The sequence below is a fragment of the Bufo gargarizans genome, chromosome 3 (genome assembly GCF_014858855.1).
Source record: "Bufo gargarizans isolate SCDJY-AF-19 chromosome 3, ASM1485885v1, whole genome shotgun sequence".
Lineage (NCBI taxonomy): Eukaryota > Metazoa > Chordata > Amphibia > Anura > Bufonidae > Bufo > Bufo gargarizans.
Genome location: NC_058082.1, coordinates 244,019,823 through 244,034,544, shown reverse-complemented (window position 1 = coordinate 244,034,544; position 14,722 = coordinate 244,019,823). Strand labels below are relative to the sequence as shown.

Sequence of the window (14,722 nt, the reverse complement as noted above, 5' to 3'; positions counted from 1 at the left end):
AAGAATTAGGGGGGCTCCATGCTGGGGACCACAAATAATGGGGACATTTTAAAATGGGATTTAATTGTATTTCCCCTATAGAAAAAAATAAAACTGTAATGGAAAGGGCACACAATGGCCTGGTCTTGAGATGGTTAACCCACCTTAATTGCACATAACTCGCCTGTAGAAGAATGTTCAGAAAACCATGATGCTCCTTTTCTGGAAACCCTTCTTCCACTGACATCACATTCTTTACAAGGTTTCTGGACAGGACTTCAAACAGGATGTCACTTCCACTGTTGATGGGACCAGAATTATTTCTCTCCCTAAGGCCTCTTTCAGACGGGCGTTGCAGGAAAATGTGCCGGTGCGTTGCGGGAACACCCGCGATTTTTCAGCGCGAGTGTAAAACATTGTAAGGCTACTTTCACACTAGCGTTCGGGCGGATCCGTTCTGAACGGATCCGCTCATATTAATGCAGACGGTGGCTCCGTTCAGAACGGATCCGTCTGCATTAAAATGGCAAAAAAAAGCTAGTGTGAAAATAGCCTCGGACGGATCCGTCCAGACTTTCAATGTAAAGTCAATAGGGGACGGATCCGCTTGAAGATTGAGCCATATTGTGGCATCTTCAAACGGATCCGTCCCCATTGACTTACATTGTAAGTCTGGACGGATCCGCACGCCTCCGCACGGCCAGGCGGACACCCGAACGCTGCAAGCAGCGTTCAGCTGTCCGCCTGTCCGTGCGGAGGCGAGCAGAGCGGAGGCTGAACGCCGCCAGACTGATGCAGTCTGAGCGGATCCGCTCCATTCAGACTGCATCAGGGCTGGACGGCTGCGTTCGGGTCCGCTCGTGAGCCCCTTCAAACGGAGCTCAGGAGCGGACAGCCGAACGCTAGTGTGAAAGCAGCCTAACGCGTTTTGCACTCACGTGAGAAAAATCGTGCATGTTTGGTACCCAAACCCGAACTTCTTCACAGAAGTTCGGGCTTGGGATCGGTGTTCTGTAGATTGTATTATTTTCCCTTATAACATGGTTATAAGGGAAAATAATAGCATTCTGAATACAGAATGCATAGTAAAATAGCGCTGGAGGGGTAAAAAAAAAAAAATAATAATAATTTAACTCACCTTAGTCCACTTGATCGCGTAGCCCGGCATCTCTTCTGTCTCCTTTGCTGAACAGGACCTGTGGTGAGCATTCATTTCAGGAACAGGACCTGTGGTGACGTCACTCCGGTCATCACATGATCCATCACCATGGTAAAAGATCATGTGATGGAACATGTGATGACCGAAGTGATGTCACCACAGGTCCTGTTCACCAAAGGAGACAGACGAGATGCCGGGCAGCGCGATCAAGTGGACTAAGGTGAGTTACATTTATTTATTTTTTAACCCCTCCAGCGCTATTTTACTATGCATTCTATATTAAGAATGCTATTATTTTCCCTTATAACCATGTTATAAGGGAAAATAATAAAAATAATGATGATTGGGTCTCCACCCCGATCGTCTCCTAGCAACTGTGCGTGAAAATCGCACCGCATCCGCACTTGCTTGCGGATGCTTGCGATTTTCACGCAATCCCATTAATTTCTATGGGGCCTGCATTACGTGAAAAATGCACAAAATAGAGCATGCTGCGATTTTAGCACAACGCATAAGTGATACGGGAAAATCACCGCTCATGTGAACAACCCCAAAGAAATTAATGGGTCGGTATTTAGTGCGGGTGCAATTCATTTAACTCACGCATTGCACACGCACTGTGAAAGGCTTCTTTCACATCAGCGTTCAGCCTTTCCGTTCTCCTGCTCTGTTTAGGGGCAGGAGAACGAAAAGTACAGAGAAGGCACATAACTGAGCCAAACGGAACCTAAGGACTCCCATAAACTATAATGGGGTCCGTCAGGTTTCCGCTCAGAAGATGATTTTGGAGCGGAGACAAAAGTAGTGCATGCAGGAGTTTTATCTTCGCTTCAAAAATCTTCCTCTGAGCGTAAACCTAACGGACCCCATTATAGTCTAAGGTGTCCTTAGGTTCCGTTTGGCTCAGTTATGTGCCTTCTCCGTCCTTTCCGTTCTCCTGCTCCTAAACGAAGCAGGAGAACAGAAAGACTGACCGGTCATGTGAACGAAGCCTAATGTATGTGCAAACTCCCGATTCCACCTCACCTGCATGTAGTGCTGTCCTTGTCTACAGTGGAAACAATGTCCATAGCCCAGGCCAGAAGGTCTGGTAATGGACTTTACATCAGTGTAAGGCCTCATGCACACGACTGTTGTTTTGGTCCACATCCGAAGTTTGCTCCGTGTGCTGTCCGCATCCGTTGCTCCATTCCGTTGTCTGCAAAAAAAATATAACCTGTCCTAGACAGTTATATCAATGGCTGTCCCTGCCGTTCCGCAAATTGTGGAACGCACAAAGACGCCATCTGTGTTTTGCGGATCCGCAATTTGCGGACTGCAAAACACACAACGGTCGTGTGCATGAGGCCTAAGGAGGGTTTTTTAGAAGAGGACCGTCACATTACTGGGTTCCCCGGAGGCTGATCCACACAACTTTGGGCCAGTAAGTATATTACAAACTTTCTTCTACCGGTGTGTTATGCATAATGAATGTGGGTGAATCCTTTTAAAATTACAGTGATAAACCCATAACTAGCGATTCTGCAAAATTCTGCTGGGTACACTACATGAACTAGCCACTAGAGGGAGTTAATACACCTTGGTGCTTTTGAAATCCTAACTGGACAAAAAACAGTCCCTGTCGGCATTACCTCATTTGACAGATGAGACTTCAGTGCTGAGAGTTTCTTCACATTACTGAACGAGAGCCAAGTATCTGAAATGTGCACGCTGCGTTATTTGTTTATACTGAGGTTCCACTTCAGATAAAAGTGAAATGCAACTCACAATATTTTAACCCCCTCTAATTATTTCCATCACTAATCAAAATGTATACAGTATGTAGCAGCAATTCCAGAAACGGGTCTCTTATTCTAGGTATGACAAGGCTGATGTTATCTAATGTTATTGATCGTGTGTTTTTATAGGATGTAATAACACACTACGTGATGAATGAGCCTGATCATGCCTGGAAATCTGATGTTAGATCATGAGATTTCAGTATCCTGCCCCATTCATTTTCTAGATCTCAGTGATGTTTGAAGGAATTCCTGAACTAGATTGATAGAAAATCATAAGGCCAGGCTCGGACTGGCCCACGGGAAAAAGGTGAATTCTCCGGTGGGACCCTGAGCAGGATGGGTCCCATTTCCCCTTTCCTCTGCACAAGTGGCACGTGGCAAAGTAGACTGACTTCACTACATATAGATAGACAACATCCCAGCCTGCCTATATTCATATAAAAAACTAGGTTGCCCAACCATGGAATCCGCAGTCCAATTTCCTGCAAAATCTGCATGTGGATGCTGTGGCTGATCTGCGCCATGATTGCTAGTACAGGCAATTAGCTGTACTCTGCGTGTGGATCCTGCAGCTCGTCGGCACTCTATTAAAGCACCCGAAAACCACGGACAGGTTAAGTGAATAACATTTCTTATCCCATTTCAATAGCAGCTTTCAGGGACTAGGCTATATTAGGCAGCAAGTAAGCAGTCAGGTCTTAAAGTTGATGTGTTAGGCCTCTTGCCCACGACCAGAGCGGCATTGATCGTGCGCACGGGAGCACACAGACAATAGCCCCACGGGCGGCCCGCCGTCCACAGCATCATTGTAATCTATGATGCTGTGTGCTCCCGTGCGCACCATCAATGCCACTCTGGGACATATGGCCTGCTCATGGACCGTATATCTCGGAGGGCATACGGTCATGAGCAGGAGGCCTTAGAAGTAGGAAGAATTAGCAAATGTAAAGACCTGAACATCTTTTAGAAGGGACTTATTGTGATGGCTAGTCAACTGAGTCAGAGCATCTGCAATATGGTAGGTCTTATAAGGTGTTCCCAGTGTGCAGTGGGTAGTGCCTACTAAATGTTATAGGCACTGGTGACCGGGTGATGTGGCTGATTGATTCACATAGAGAGCAAAGACTAGCCCGTCTGATCCAATTCCATAGAAAAAACTACTGTAACCCAAATTGCAGAAAAAGCTAATGCAGACTATGATGCTGTGCTAAATATGTCAAAACACTTAGGGGGAGATTTATCTAAGGTCTTTGAAATCTCCTGCATTGCCAGAGAATGCGACTAATTTGTGACGAGGCACAGGACTCTTCATAAATTATGCGCACCTCCGTCTGACCGTGCGCCAGAGTGAAATCCGCAGCAGCTCTGAGCTGCTGTAGATTTCTGACTTCATTTGCAGATGAAAACAGTAAATGTGTCAACCCATTGGCCATGCCCACCCTCACCACTGCCCCTTTCAGAAAGTGGAGAAGACTGCACAGAAACCAACAAAATTTGTCACAAGTGGCGTTCAATTAGTGGCAAACACACAGTATGCAAAGTTTTTGTGCCACTTGTCTGGAGCAGAGAAATGATACACCCCCTCTCAGTGTTTCAGAGCTTACTGCTTATGTGGTTGCTTACAGATGTAGCAGAGTTAACAGTCACACTTGACTGTGACTGTTAACTCTGCTACATCTGTAGCTGCAGTCTGATCAGTGTTCTCATGCTGACGGTGGTCCACTGCCAAAAGCACTTTTGATGGGCACATAAGCAGAACTGGACCATGGGGCAATGGAAGATATCCTGGCCTGATAAATCAAATTTTTTACATCATGTGGACGATTCACTCCATGTGCATCTCTTACCTTGTGTAGCAAGTACACCGCTTTGTGGCAATGGTATTAACTAATAGCAGTGGCCTCTTGCAACCAGCCACACTGCAATGATTGTTCAGGTATGGTTTAAGGAACATGACAAAGAGTTCAAGGTGTTTACTTGGCCTCCAAATATCCTAAATCTGGAAAAACAAGCCTAATACATGGAGGCAACACCTCGTAACATACACACAGGACTTCAGCAGTCTTGTGGAGTCTATGTCTCAATGATTTAGAGCTGTTTTGTCTCCAGGAGGAATACCTACACAATATTAGGCAGGTAGGCTGATCGGTGTATGTATATTTACTGTTGATGACTGATGTTCATGCAGTACCCCAGAGTGGGAGTATTTGAAAATTGTTAATTTATGTTATGTCATGGTATGTATTGCACCCAGTATAGCCATGTATGGGTGGCACAGCCAGGGTTAATAGTACTTGCGTAGCCCATGTAGGAGGTTAGGTGTGAACTAGCTTCACCTCTAACTCTAGTCAGTGATAGGGAGAGTTTAGAAGAGAGAGGAAGGTGTTACCTCATTATTCCTCCATTTAGGCCTCAAGCTACAGAGACTTACCGATCTCTGCATGATCTAGAGAAGTAGAAAAAGAAAAATACAAAAGAGATAACTAGATAACTCAGTCAGTAAGGTAACCTGCTACAAAAGGCTGTTAAGACTTTACTGCTGTGAAGGATACCCTTCACACCAGGATATGACCTGGCCAGTCATATCTCTAAAACCCTGGATGCCTTAGTGGACATTACATCCACTACTAAAAGAATACTATTGTCCACTATGGATTCTACTGGAAGAGACTTGAGACAGATAGGGAGGGAAGAGGGCCAAAACTCCCACCCTTGCCTAAATCCATACATTGCTATCTGGGAAGAATTGCACCCTGCACAGTTGGGACTGTGTTTTGCTATCGTTGGATGTACTACAACTCCTATTTTGCACTTCAGTAAGTAGAGACGTTAATTCTGCTACATTTGGCCTGGTCACTGACCCCTGAACCTATACGCCAGCCTTTGCACTGTACACTCCCTTCTGTGCACCCATACAAACACCTAACATAATTGGCACCCAACTACCATCAAGCAGGAGCCCCAGAACAAGGGTGTGCCCTGAGGGAAGAAAAGGTGCCCTTCATTTCACTGCTTGGTCCTAGGGCTTGCTGCATTCAGTGTTCATGTTAATCTGTCTATGTGACTAACCAGATCGTATATGTGCTGGTTGAACATAGTTATTTTTTAAGCCTTCTGCAGACGTTTGGTAACCACATGCTCAAACATTTATCCAAACAAATTCAGTCTCTCCATTATCATGCAACTAGTCAAATGTACATTTTGTGGAGGGAAGAGAGGTAAAGGGATTCCAAATACTTCAGGTGCCACTCATCATGGAAAATCTGTCATTCAAGCTCTGCCAGTGTCCATCTACGTTAAATTGTCAGCCCGCCTTTCCATAGACAATAGGATCCACCAGCAAGAAAACTATTGCCTATGTGCATGAGTCTTTTGGGTAGTGTCCTACATTACTGATGGGTGATACTCTATAAACATAGTATATAAACTGAGATGTGACAAGGATCTGGTATATATACTCCCTTCTATGTCCAGCTCTGGGTATTGGGAATTTAAGATATGGTCAAGTAACCTGCATTCAGTAGTCAAGATAGTGTTACTGTCATCACTTTACTCTAGGGTGGTAGAAACCTGATAGGATTGTCTTTCCTAGTAAGATTTTTTTTTTTGAAGGGATGGCTGATGGCTAAATCTGGTGTGTGATGTTATGTACTCTGGTCAGTGGTCAGCCACAATCAGTGTAGAGACTGAACAGATACAGCTATCTATAGAAAGCACTAGTGGATATGCCAAACTGGACCTTACTGGCCATCAAGCCAAATTATGATTTTTACTTTTGCAATAATTATAATCTAATAAAATCATATTGTAATAAAATCATATATTTGTTGTATAATTATAATCTTTTCTGACTATGGACAACACAGTGAAGAATTAGCTGATCTCTGTACCAGTGACTCTTTCCCTCATCCCCCTTCCCCCTTAAATGACATGTCACTTTATCTACAACTACTCCAAGTATAAGATAGCAAACTGCCTATTATGTCACAGAAGCTCCTTCACTATATTCTGTTCCTGGAGGGATTTTTTTTTAACCAGATAGACCCTGTCATGACATTATAAGATGTCCAACAAACAACCATTTGCAGGGGCACCTGCTTGCACTTAATTGCCCCCAATTCGCTGATTTTAAGGGTGAATATTTTGACCAATCAGAAGTGTTTTTTCCTATAGAAGACCAAACATTAATTGGTGTGTCTATTCATAGTTACCCTTAAATGGAATCTGTCAGCTCTGAAACACCCACCAAATTAGACAAATCGGTGTATAGTGTAATTGATTCCTAGCCCGGTTATGTAATTTTTATCTTCATGCTCACTTGCATTTCAATGCTGTGCTCCGACAAATCAGCAGTGAAATGCATTGAGAGGACTCCAGTGCTCACGCACATAATGGAGAAGACCCAAAAAGGAGTCCTCACAATGCATTTTACTGCTGGGTTGTGGGAGCATGGTGTTGGACTACAAGTGAGTATAAAGATAAAAATCACATAACCGGACTTAGCATCACTAAACAATGCTTACTTTAGTTTGGGGGGGGGTTTGGAGCTGACCGATTCCCTTTAAAGCTGGTCACACATTTTAAATAGTTGTTGGCTGAATTCTTGTTTGACCGACTGCTTCCTCTCCTGACACCCCACCTCCCCCCATTCACATGCTGGCCAAGTTTGCATTTGTTCTAAATGTGAGAAGTAAATAAGCTACTTATGTCCCCAAGGACAAAGGGAAAGGGGATATCGAAATCCAACTGCCCAATCCTCTGTCATCAGGGAAAGTCAGGAGGCCTCCATACACATTATTTAGATGGTTGCCCAGTCCCATCCAAAGTGGCAGATTTGACCCTTATTAATTTAACGTGTACGGCCTGCTCTGAATGGGTTGATGACCTGTCCTTAGGATAGGTTATCAATATCAGATCGGTGGAGGTACAATTTCAAACATGAGCAGGTATTGATGATCTAGCCGATGGATATCTCATCAACAGTCTTGAAATACCACTTTAAAATACTATACATTTTCCTTAGTGAATGATTTGTTACATTTCCATCTCTTTTCTTGCCATAAAAAGATTCTCAAATGATACTAGTATCGAGAATTCAAAATGGATTTGTGTATTTCATCTGTAGTGCAAGAATTGTATATTTGCACTACGATGGACAGTATGGAAAACAGCATAAGCTAGCTGACATCCAGGTGACTGAGGAGAGGTCACAGCACAGCTGATTGCTGGAGCAGTGCTGGGAGGAGTGGTTGGGAGAGCTGCGTTAGGAGACAGAATCCCAGCTCTCTTCTGTCCTTCCCTCCCCTTCTTATCCTTTGTAAACCAGCTCTCCTGAAGGATTCTTGCACTGAGGCTTATAATAATGAATAAAGGAATGTAACTGAGGATATCCAAACTGGGGAGAGTGAAGCTGTCCTGTGCTGCTTGTGTCCTCCTTCTAGTAGTTGTTCACTAGATGTGGAGTTTATGGAAAGCATGCTGTTCTGGGAGGATACGATGAACTAATCTCACTTGAAGCCTGCTGGCATTGCTCTCATCTGACGGAACATCTGTGGAGACTACAGTTCCCCAGAGTGGAGTGTGAAAGCCGTACTTCGCTGAAAGAGGACGAAGACTAGAAAAAAAAAAGATGTCAGCTCAAAACTTGTTGAACAGCGTCTTCTCATGCTCAACTCCGACAGCAAAAACCTTCTCGAAAAACCGACTACGCCAGACCCGCAGCTTGGATCCTGCCATTATTCGCAATTATAGCAACGAAGGGGATGAACGAGCACCTGCACTGCATGAAGAATCTAGTAATGGGGCACCATTGCATGCACGCAAATGGAGAGATGCAGAAGGTTACCCTATGTCAGGAAGCATGACTATAACTTCATCTGATTACCTGGCTGCTTCTAGGTCTATGCGACTCAAGCAGAAAACGTTGCCACATGGTTCATTTTCCACCCCAACAACTCCACTGGAAAAATCACCCTCTACCAGTTTTCACTTTGACTATGATATTAAAGGAATCAAGAGGAACACTGCCTGGGATCTGCCCTTCCTGGCTCGTAGCCCTCTGGTTCTCACCCCTAGTGGCAGTACCAACAGCATCTTTTCCCCTAGAAAGTGGCTGCAGCAGAAAAAAGTGCAGAGCCAGATAAGTCACTCGTACATTGTCTGGAAATCTGAGGTAAGAGTGAAAGTTTGAGATCACAACTATAGTTCTTCATTGCAACACTATAAGTAAGGTCTAAACTGCAGTTAAAGGAACTGAATGCTGTCCGTCTTAATGTTCTTGTATACTATTTCCAATTTTCTATTGCACTTGGTATATATATCCAGGCACGCACATGTATGGGTTAATGGTTATAGTAACCATTCCATTTGATTTTTCACATGAAAAAGGGTGGAAGCTTTTGTTCCTTATGGTTTTCCATTGTCCTGGGTGACCTTATGGTTTGGATTCCTTCTGATTTGGTTTGGGAATATAATTAAGGTGCATTATGTTACATCCTCGCGCAAACCTATGCAAAAAAAATAATCACAGCAGGTGGCTGCATGCCAAGCAGGAAGTTCTGAGGTTCATACCAGTTGATAGCATATGCCTTAGATATACTGTATCTGTCTACTGTGAGTCAAATGTGTTTCTTATCATTCTCTCAAAGGCAGCTTGTCAGCAGTCTTAACGTTTGCCATAAACAATATGGGATTGCAATTTTTGTTGGAAGAATTTTTCTGTTTTTCATTTATTCAAACATTTAAGGGGTATTCCCACTTTACACATGTATGAGATAGCCACAGGATATGCCATACATGTCTAACAGATGTATCTTCTACCTCTGAGACCCACACCTATCTCCAGTAAAGAGATCCCTAAACCCCCTGTACGCCTGCCTCATCCAGGAGTAGAATGGAAGGAGAGATGGCTTTGAATGCCCTTGGCTCTCTTCATTCACTTCTATGGGAGTTAAAGGACTTGTCCAGGAATAAGGAGCTTTTATCTAATGACTGCAGCCTGCTTCAGGAATATGTGTCCATATACCCTTCCCATGCTTGTTTACTTCCGGTGCAGCATGGGCATGGTCACATGCTCCACTGCAGCTAATGACTGGATTCAGCAGTGATGTGGCCACAAGTGGCATGTTACCACTGAAGCCTGTCATGGGCTGATGTGGCCTCAGTGGTGGTTACTTCCAGTGCAGCATGGGCATGGTCACATGCTCCACTGCAGCTAATGACTGGATTTAGCAGTGATGTGGCCACAAGTGGCACGTTACCACTGAAGCCTGTCATGGGCTGATGTGACCTCAGTGGTGGTTACTTCCAGTGCAGCATGGGCATGGTCACATGCTCCACTGCAGCTAATGACTGGATTCAGCAGTGATGTGGCCACAAGTGGCATGTTACCACTGAAGCCTGTCATGGGCTGATGTGGCCTCAGTGGTGGTTACTTCCAGTGCAGCATGGGCATGGTCACATGCTCCACTGCAGCTATTGACTGGATTCAGCAGTGATGTGGCCACAAGTGGCACGTTACCACTGAAGCCTGTCATGGGCTGATGTGGCCTCAGTGGTGACCTGGCCTCTCCATAACTTCAGCGCATCCAGCGCCATCCTAAATGTAAGACAGCTTTCTAGCTGGCTTACATTCAGACCATTTTCACGCCTAATCCAGGTGCACCACCATCTGCGCCTGAAATATGGCTAATCTAGGCATATTTAGGTATAATAAATGACCCCCTTACTCCCTTTGGAGTGCTGCATCTATTTTTGTTCCTTTTACTTTATTAACTCCCATTTCATCATGCACTTTAGATTTTCAGAGTCATTGGTGAACATGCCAGATGACGTCATTTGATAAACCATAAGGCTCACAATGAACAAAAAAGAGAAAGGTAGTAGCGCTTACCTGGATTTAAGTGATCACGGTTGCACGGAACACGCTGGGAACATGGCGTGCAGGCAATGATCCAGTATGCTATGATCCGAAACGCATAGACATGGACTTCCTTTTTGGTTTTTAATGCACTACTTTAAAGGAAACCTGTCACCAGGATTTTTTGCATAGAGCTGGGGACATGGGCTGCTAGATGGCCACTAGCACATCTGCAGTACCCAGGTCCCATAGCTCTCTGTGCTTTTATTGTGTTAAAAAACAGTTTTGATCCATATGCAAATGACCTGATATGAGTCCTGTATCCGGAGATGAGTCAAGCGGAAAGGAGCCCAGCACCGCCCCGCGTCCTCCGAATCTCCTCCTTGCTGGCTGACGTCATAGAGCTGGAGCGCCGAAATCTCGCGATGTGCGAGCTAGCACATGTGTAGTTCGTTCCCTGTGCTGATGCCAGTACAGGGAATGAACATGATGCCGACACTGAGCATGCGCTAGCTTGCGCATCATGAGATTTCGGCGCTTCAGCTCTGTAACGTCAGCCAGCAAGGAGGAGATTCGGAGGACGCGGGGCGGTGCTGGGCTCCTTTCCGCTTGACTCATCTCCGGATACAGGACTCATATCAGGTCATTTGCATATTAATCAAAACAGTTTTTTAACACAATAAAAGCGCAGAGAGCTATGGGACCTGGGTACTGCAGATGTGCTAGTGGCCATCTAGCAGCCCATGTCCCCAGCTCTATGCGCAAAATCATGGTGACAGGTTTCCTTTAATAAAGGCTGCCACGTTTTGTATTGGAAGCTGGATCTCTGTTTTTCTTTTTGGATAAGGCTCATAATGAACCATTTTATAATCCGATTGCTAAAAAAGCTGTATAATATACATTAGAATCAGACAGACCCTCAAGGGAATCTCCATTTATTTTAGCTGATGTCAGACTATATCTCTCTGCTAGGTAAGTCTACAAAGGTTGGTGTAGTAGCACAAGTATACTATAATAGAGATAAACCATATACAGTATCTAACAAAAGTGAGTACACCCCTCACATTTTTGTAAATATTTTATTATAACTGTTCTTGGAACAACATTGACAATATGACACTTTGATACAATGTAAAGTAGTCAGTGGTTCTCCTTAAAATAACTCAACACACAGCCATTAATGTCTAAACCGCTGGCAACAAAAGTGAGTACACCCCTAAGTGAAAATGGCCACATTGTTCCCAATAAGCCATTTTCCCTCCCCGGTGTCATGTGACTTATTAGAGTTACAAGGTCTCAGGTGTGATTGGGGAGCAGGTGTGATACACTTGGTGTTATTGCTCTCATACTCGCTCATACTGGTCACTGGAAGTTCAACGTGGCATCTCATAGCAAAGAACTCTCTGAGGTTCTGAAAAAAAGGATTGTTGCTGCACATACAGATGGCCTACACTATAAGAAGATTGCCAACACCCTGAAACTGAGCTGTAGCACGGTGGCCAAGACCATCCAGCGGTTTAACAAGACAGGTTCCACTCAGAACAGGCCTTGCCGTGGTCGACCAAAGTAGTTGAGTGCATGTGCTCAGCGTCATATCCAGAGGTTGTCTTTTCAAAGTAGACGTATGAGTGCTGCCAGCATTGCTGCAGATGTTGAAGGGGGTGGTCAGCCTGTCAGTGCTCAGACCATACGCCGCACACTGCATTAAATTGGTCTGCATGGCTGTCGTCCCAGAAGGAAGCCTCTTCTAAAGATGATGCACAAGAAAGACCTGCAAACAGTTTGATGAAGACAAGCAGGCTAAGGACATGGATTACTGGAACCACGTCCTGTGGTCTGATGAGACCAAGATAAACTTCTTTGGTTCAGATGGTGTCAAGCGTGTGTGGCGGCAACCAGGTAAGGAGTACAAAGACAAGTGTGTCTTGCCTACAGTCGAGCATGGTGGCGGGGGTGTCATGGCGGAGGCATGAGTGCTGCTGGCTGTGGAGAGCTAAAGTTCATTGAGGGAACCATGAATGCCAACATGTACTGTGACATACTGAAGCAGAGCATGATTCCCCCTCCCTTCAGAATCTGGGCCACAGGGCAGTATTCCATCATGAGAATGACCCAAACACACTTCCAAGACGACCACTGCCTTGCTAAAGAAACTGAGGGTAAATGTGCTGGACTGGCCAAGCATGTCTCCAGACCTAAACCCTATTGAGCATCTGTGGGGCATCCTCAAACAGATGGTGGAGGAGCGCAAGGTCTCTAACATCCACCAGCTCTGTGATGTCTTTATGGAGGAGTAGAAGAGGATTCCAGTGGCAACCCGTGAAGCTCTAGTGAACTTCATGCTCAAGAGAGTTAAGGCAGTGCTGGAAAATAATGGTGGCCACACAAAATATTGACACTTTCGGCACAATATGGCCATTTTTATTTAGGGTCCATTTACACGTCTGTAAATGTTTTGCGGATCCGCAATTGGCGGACTGCACATCACAGACACTATAATAGAAAATGCCTTTGCGGACAACAATAGGACATGTTCTATTTTTTTCAGGAACGGAATTGCGGATCCCGGAAAAACGGATGCGGATTCCGAAAATGCGGATGCGGATCCTGAAAATGCGGATTTGCATCCTTTCCAGCCCCATTGACAGTGAATGGGTCCGCAAATTGCGGAACGAATGCAGACCCAAATTACGGACGTGTGAATGGACCCTTAGGGGTGTACTCATCTTTGTTGCCAGTAGTTTACACATTAATGGCTGTGTGTTGAGCTATTTATTACTTTACATTGTATCAAAGTATCATATCTTCAGTGTTGTCCAACGAAAAGATATAATAAAATATTTACAAAGATTTGAGAGGTGCACATACTGTATGTAATAGAGATAAACCAGAATTTCTGAATTATTGTACTATACAGTCATTTCTTGTATTATGATTATTATTTATTTGAAAGTGCCTTTAAGAAGGGGAATACATAAGGTACATAATATGTACAATAAGCAACATGCCGCCTATGTACAATAATGCACCCTATGTACAATGAGCATGAACTTACTAACAGACTGGTGCAGAGGGGGAGAGGACCCTGCCCGTGAGAACTAATAACATGCATAACATGTAAGTTATGGTAAAGAGGTTTGGAGACGTTAAATGTATTTAGTTTGAGCTGAACCATGCAATTTATTTTATGCCCGTCTTTATATTAGTACATAAAATGGGACGAAACATTGGCGACTGGGAAGGTGTAAATGTAATATGAAAGTCATAAACATTTACTGAAAAATTCTTCCACAGAGTTTGACCATATAACATCTGAATTGGGTATTAATGTTCCAATAACTTGTATCTCTCATTTTTACAATTCTGTGAATGCCTTTCCCTATATGTCTGTATTTATAGGCAGTTTACAGTGTTTGGTTTTCATACTATAATAATATTTGAAACATTTTGGACTAATCAATAAAATTCCCAAAATGCACACCATAATTGGCTTTGCAGAATGCATGATAGTGTCTTGCTCCACATCGAGTGATATTGTGGAGTTGACCCTGGATGAATTGTTTTGATGTATCAAGTGTTATAAAGTGCCATGAAATAGTATTGTAGAGGGGCTCTCAAGGGCATCCTAAATAGATATAATGAAGGGACCACATCATGGACCTTGTGCAAAAATTGCCCAAGGAAAAAGCTGTCCAACCAGAACTGATCATTTCTTTTTTTTTTTTTTCCTGTGAGTTGAAAAAAATGGAACGATTTCACTTTTTTTTTTTAAACTCCACCTGGTTTTGACAAGGTTTTTGATCCTACCCATTTCATTGGAAGTTTAGATGTGGATTCATCAAAGAATCTGCACTAAGAATGAACTTCGCTTCTTTGGCACAGTTTTTAAAATTGCAAGCAGAAAAAAACACCATGTAAAGGGAGGTGGATTCAACTAATTTTCTC

At 43.9% G+C, this 14,722-nt stretch overlaps 1 protein-coding gene across 1 annotated transcript in view; it reads left to right on the top strand.

The window, feature by feature from the left end:
- Window positions 1-8,226: 8,226 nt before the first annotated feature.
- The window catches only part of ARHGAP6 (Rho GTPase activating protein 6), a 633,174-nt gene continuing 626,678 nt past the window's right edge, over window positions 8,227-14,722 (top strand). The window contains exon 1 of the mRNA XM_044287027.1: window positions 8,227-9,091. Coding sequence (XP_044142962.1) covers window positions 8,549-9,091 — 543 coding nt within the window. The 5' untranslated portion in view covers window positions 8,227-8,548. The remainder of the gene's footprint in view (window positions 9,092-14,722) is intronic.